Consider the following 6,000-nt stretch of genomic DNA (forward strand, 5'->3'; position numbering starts at 1 on the left):
TCACTTATTTTTCTAACCCCAGTGTTAGAATGACCCACTTCCCCCCCCCCTTTTTTTTTGGCCAGGAGAAGCAGGAAACAGCATGCAACTGTGAATGAAGATCTCTACATCAGGGGTCTTGACCACTGTAGAGAAACCCCTGCGGCTCCTGGCAGTTGTGGGTGGGACCAAAAGTAAACCGGGCAAGGCCAACGGCAATGACAGCAGGACCAGAATAACAGAACGGCTGGCGCTGAAAGCCATTACTGAGGTTTGAAGAGGCATTGCAATCTTTTAAAATGGGAAACGAGACCCACGCAAAGCAATTGGCACTTGTGGGGAAAAGAACAACGCCAGGCTAGGGGTGTGCGGCTGTCCAGGGAACCCTGAAAGGCCTGGTTTGGCCCCTGCAGGCACTGGATTTGGCTCCCATAGATTCTGGATTTGGCCCAGGAGCTGAAGTTTTGCACCCTCGTCCTACATATTCCCCTCAGAAACAAATGATCAGGTGTTGCACTAAGGGTGGGAGGAGCAGCAAGTGAAGGAGGTTTAGAAGTGGGGGTGTCAAAATGTGAGAAACAGCGATACAAGTGGCAGAGCGGTGCCATAAGCCACATAAATTATGAACCATACTGGAATTATTAGAAGTTGTTTCCACACCAACATCTGAGGTGAGGTATGGTGGGAGCGACCTCCCATTTGAACTGGTTCCAAAATTTCAGGAAAAAATGGCATGTTTCCCAGCAAGTAGCAGTTCTGTAAATTTCTTATCTTCAAGAAGCTGTGAAAAAATAAATTATACAAACCCTCAGTGCTAACATGTCTATTCCTCCTGGATGTAATTATTCTTATTTGAGGTCTTCTGCTTACATGCAGAATTCTGGATGAATTATGCTAAGAAGGCATTTGTAGAAACATCTTCTACATCTTTGTAACAACATAATTAGATCCAGGAAATAGTTTTAAATTTTAAAAATTGCTTGCCTGTAGAATGCCAGTAATGAAAGCAAGAGGTGAAAGTGTGCACTATTTTTGCTGACATATTTTTGAAATGTGTCTCTACAGTCTCCAGAGTTAGAGGCTTTCATAAGCAAACAAACAAAAAACAGGGGCTGGGATTCTCGGGAATTCATCTTGTTCACATACTGGGCTAAACAATTTTCCATGTATCATCCACAAAGTCCTGAATCCTGACATTGTAAGTGCCAAGTTTAATTAAACTTGCAAAAGTGCCAAGCTCAAATGCTGTCACTTGGTGAGTTATCCCAACAGCTGCTTTCAGCCTGGTAGTGTGTTGATCATAGCTTTGTTTAAGCTGGGTAGTTTCGATATGGATGCTCTTTTTGCTGGTTTGGGCCAAACCTTGAATAAGTTAGGGTGCAATTCTACATTGCCTGGACATTTGTGACTTCAGAGGAAGTAGCCAGTACAGTTCTTTCCATGCTGGCTGTGAGGGAGTTGGGCATGACCTCGGCCTTCAGAGTCACAGCTACAGGACTGCAGGACCTCAGAGTTGAGACTGTGTGCAATTTTGTGGGCGCCCATACAATACTGGGAGGCCACAGAAGTGCACCGCAACTGTGCTATACAATCACTGGCATTTGGTTTGAGAATGCAAAGCTTCACACAGTATTTCAGATGTGGCTGCACAATGATTCTCAAGTTGTTGTTGTTGCTGATATTTATTCATATTCCATCTGTTTCCAGTACTTAGATTCAAAGCAGCTTAAAACATTAAAAACTTAGACAATTAAAACAATACAAATATGCACAAGTTAAAAATATAATTAAATCAGCTATTCTGCTTCCAAATAAAGAAGCAATAGAAATAGTATAAACAATGGACAACAGAGTTTGTCCAGCAGTTTGAAAGGTCCAGACTATTTCCAAAGGCCGGCTGGATACCACTCAGGATTGGGGCAAGATCTCCTCCCTCTGAGTTGATGCCGTGACCAGCTGCTCCAAGGAACTGTTATTTATGGCTACTGGCAGTGTGGACTGTCAGCTGCTGCAATCTAAACATGCCTTTGCCCATTCAATGCGAGTGTGGAGAGATTTTTTGATTATTGCAGAACTTATGGAAGCAGTGATCACATGACTATGCACACATGAGGCATTTCCCTGTGAGACCTCATAACACAATCAAAGTGTTAGAATTCAAGGTGCCACAGGATCTTTTCCTGTTTTTCCTAATCTCACAATTTTGCAGTCACTGAATCTGTCGACTCATTTGTAAGTACCGCTGGATGTTTTGTGCACTGAGATAATGCCAACAAAAAGTGAGCTCAAAGGCAAAGTGGACTAGAATGTTAAACAGTTTCCTTCTTTTTTAGAAGGGCATTCCAATAAGTATGCATTAGGAAGTGGAATGGATTAGCTCTTACAGTGCTTTTGCCCACAGCAATTGATGCAGAATGCTATTGGGTGTCAACTTATCTATCAGCTTAATTAACAGAGACGATGTCTGCTCCCTTGCTTGTTTTTCTTCAGCGGTTACGTCAGCTCACTGCTGCTGCAGATGACTTGCCCCAGCCAAAGAAGCACCTGACTGACTTCTCTGGACAGCAGGAGATCTGCAAGCCAGGAGACCAATGTCCAAAAAAGGAGTTGCTCATCATGACAGAGAAGGAAACCTACTTCTAGAGCTCAGCAGGCATCTTCTGGAAAAAGGTCCTTCCTTATTTCTGGTGGCGTCCGTTTACACCTGAGTTGAGGTGCTACCCGGACTTCAGAGTTCCACTACTTGCCAGATACGGGGTCACTGAAGACGGCAGCATCTTCTATCCTTTGCACTTTCCTAGCAGCTGATTGTATACATCAGAGGGGAGCCATTGTTTTAGAGCTGAGCCAAAAGTACTCAGAAGATGCATTTCTGAGGACATGTCTCAGATTTTTCTTTTTTACCCCCACCTAGAAAAAGAAAGCCACTTGGCAGAATTTTCTCCAAATATTCTCCACCTTATTTTTTTCTACAAGGTGGTTGTCATTCATCCCCCACCCCTGCACTCATAAAGACATTGTGGAGGATATAAAATGGATGCCAAAACAGCTGTTCATATTGCCTCCTGCAGTAGTTGCAGAAGAAGAAACCAGCTTGGGAAAAAAGTATCTCCACAAAAAACTCCAGTTGTTTTCACATCAGTAGAACAGCTATTGTGGAAGTGAAAAATTGTATGTGAGGGGCCATACCTCAGGGACTACCTGAAATCCTTTAAACTAGCAGTGGCAGGGACTGAACTAGTGGCCTTCAGTGTACCATGCTTGTATGCCACCACTGAAATATACCCTGCTCTTTTTATTAGAAATAAATCAGCAGCAAGAAGAGTTTTTCTGGAAAAGATAGTCTCAACGCTGCTCACTCTAAGTCCCCATTCATTCATTGCCTGCCACCTCCCCTCCTTGGTGAAATATTTCAAATTCTTTGAAAACCTGACTCTTGCAAACTCTACAAATTATACAAAAAGGGCTAGCTCAGCCAAATTTGCATAGTCTAATCTCAGGATGTGTGCTTCTTTGGCAAATTTGGTGGGTTACTTTTTTTTACTTGCTAAGAAGTTTACATAGATCTGCTACGGGTGCATTAAAAGAAACCTGATGACAATTCCCTGTTTGGACTTTAAAATCAGAGCTGATCACTCAGCCTCTCCCATTACATGAGGGCCTGAAGGAAAAGCAGGTGATCAATTGGAAGCAAGAAGAGTTTGTCAGAAAAAGAACACGTCAAAGCCACTTAAGATCTTTTTTCCTTTGAGAAGACACTAAGGAAAAAAAGCTGACAGTGCTTCAGCTCAAATATACCTCACTTGGTGCAGCTCCATGTGACATCCTTGGATTGTTGGAAAACTTGAGAAATGCAAATCAAATGGAACTGCCCTAAATGAAATGCCAAAACTTGGTTAGCTTGCAGCAGGACCAGGCAGCAGATGCCACAGTTGACGTCTCACCAGACAGTAGCTTAACAATGGTGCTGTGAAAGGCTTATGTGTGGTTAATGACATGGAAGTCATGGGTGCAAATGAAATACATGTCAGGCTGGAAGAATGAATATGGTGTGGGGAGACTGTTTTGCCTTTTGTTTCTTGTGCCTCGGTTCACTCCTTTGCAAGGTCCATTTGGTACCCTCACCTTTCCCAACCTGTTGCCCTCCAGATGTGTCGGACTGAAACCCCTATAATTATGGAATTGTATCTGGAGGGTATTAGGTTGGAGGAGGCTGTGATGACCTTGACACCAAAAGGAAACTCCTCTTGCACCATCAGTGTTTTCAGAGAACTTGTAGCCATGTTACAAGTTTTTTTGTTTTTGCAGCAGAAAAACAAGTGGGCTTGTGAAAACAAAGAGGTGTGTGGCACTTGTTCTTATTTAACATGCCTCAGGATTCTTGTTTGTACAAGACCATTAATACTGTGGCACAAATTTACGTCACAATTCTTTGCATACCTTCTCAGGAGAGTCTGCCCCCCGACCAATGGGATTTATTTCCAAGCAAGAATACATTATCACTGCAGCCATGTTCTTTACCCAACAAGCACTCCTGGCACACTGAGTTGATGTTTTCCTTGAGCATCATGTGTTAGATGACTTCTAAAATGTTCCACAGACAGCTTGGTTGAACAGGGTGCATCATGGTCACTGCTCCCAATAGCTGCATTACCACTTAGATGTCACAACACGTCCTGGGCATGCAAAGCCATCTTCCGTCTCGTGAGTCCCAAGACCAGCTGCTGCAAGGAACAGCCTTATTAAAGATCAGGCCAACTGTTCTGGCCAGTTAGCTGCTTTGGTAATTATCATATAGATATGAGAGAAGCCTGTTAATATGCAAAGATTAGACCACATGTCCTGTCCCAACAATGGAAAGGACAAAAAGGTTGAAGAGCAGTTAGATATGGGACCAGTCTTGGCATCTCCACTCAGTGCCTTAGGCCCTTGCACTAGGCAGCTATGTCTTCAGGCTGCCATTTTTGATGTCTCTCAATGCCCCAAACCAGGGAACCACATGACCTTTACATGTGGCTTATAGCCTACTATGGCTTATAGTCATAAGATAAGTCCATGGCTGGAAGCCCACCAATATGGTATGGGCACCACCAAAGGACCCTCTGCCCAGTATGGGACAGCCATGCTTCTCTGGTAGAAAAATACACCTTTTGTATGCATTCACCTGGAAGTAAGTCTCATTGAACATGCATAGGATCTGCTTGTGAATGAGCAAGGACTAGATTCTTGGGCTGTCACCTCCAACCGGAGGGAAGAAAAGCTCTAAATTTCAAGGAGACCATAATCCTATTCAGGTTGCAGGTTTCATATCTATGGGTACTGAATGTGGGAAGGGGCAAGCGGCAATATATGGGACTAATCATATCCTTTCTGTGCCACTGTGGTGCAAGCCACATTCCCCAGTCAATGTCTGATCAATCCAACCCCCCAGACTTTTTATACGTGAATGTGTGGATTTTCTAACAGGGATGGGTACCTTGCTCGGGCAGGGTCCCCAGCACTGTGGAGGAAAGCCCATGTGCCCAAGCACTGGAGAACTTCAGACTGGGTCAATTGTCCATTGTCTGTGGAGTGTGGCCCAAACACCTGTCATCATCAAAATGGAAAGGGGAGCCCTGTGCATTCCGACTTGTCCCTTCTCACGGGAAATCTAAATACAAATCTTCATAAAAGCAATCAAATTCTTGTTTACAAGATTTGCATGTACACAAGACACCCAATGCAGGGTGCATTTTTGTACTTAAACCTGCTCAATAAATATGTTTCTTTAATTATGGTGTGATGCTGGGTTTTGTTTTTGATTTGTTTTGATTTTGCTTTCCTGTGGAGAAGAAGAGATCAGGAACATAAAAAGCCCTAGACAAGAAAGAAGCTCAGAGACTTGTGATGAAATAGGGGTTAATGGACAAGAATGGAAGAAATGGAGCATTCGAGCCATGAACTTGGACACAGCCCATAATTCATTTTAATAGCTAGAGACAACGTTTGAGTAATATATTACGGAAGGTCAGGTGGAAATCC

At 43.4% G+C, this 6,000-nt stretch overlaps 1 protein-coding gene across 1 annotated transcript in view; it reads left to right on the top strand.

The window, feature by feature from the left end:
• SLC6A12 (solute carrier family 6 member 12) overlaps nt 1-5,750 on the top strand; it is a 56,843-nt gene extending 51,093 nt beyond the window's left edge. Inside the window, exon 15 of the mRNA XM_044417028.1 lies at nt 2,470-5,750. Coding sequence (XP_044272963.1) covers nt 2,470-2,622 — 153 coding nt within the window. The 3' untranslated portion in view covers nt 2,623-5,750. The remainder of the gene's footprint in view (nt 1-2,469) is intronic.
• Nucleotides 5,751-6,000: the final 250 nt, after the last annotated feature.

The sequence above is a fragment of the Varanus komodoensis genome, unplaced genomic scaffold, assembly GCF_004798865.1.
Source record: "Varanus komodoensis strain SLA01 unplaced genomic scaffold, ASM479886v1 scaffold85, whole genome shotgun sequence".
Lineage (NCBI taxonomy): Eukaryota > Metazoa > Chordata > Lepidosauria > Squamata > Varanidae > Varanus > Varanus komodoensis.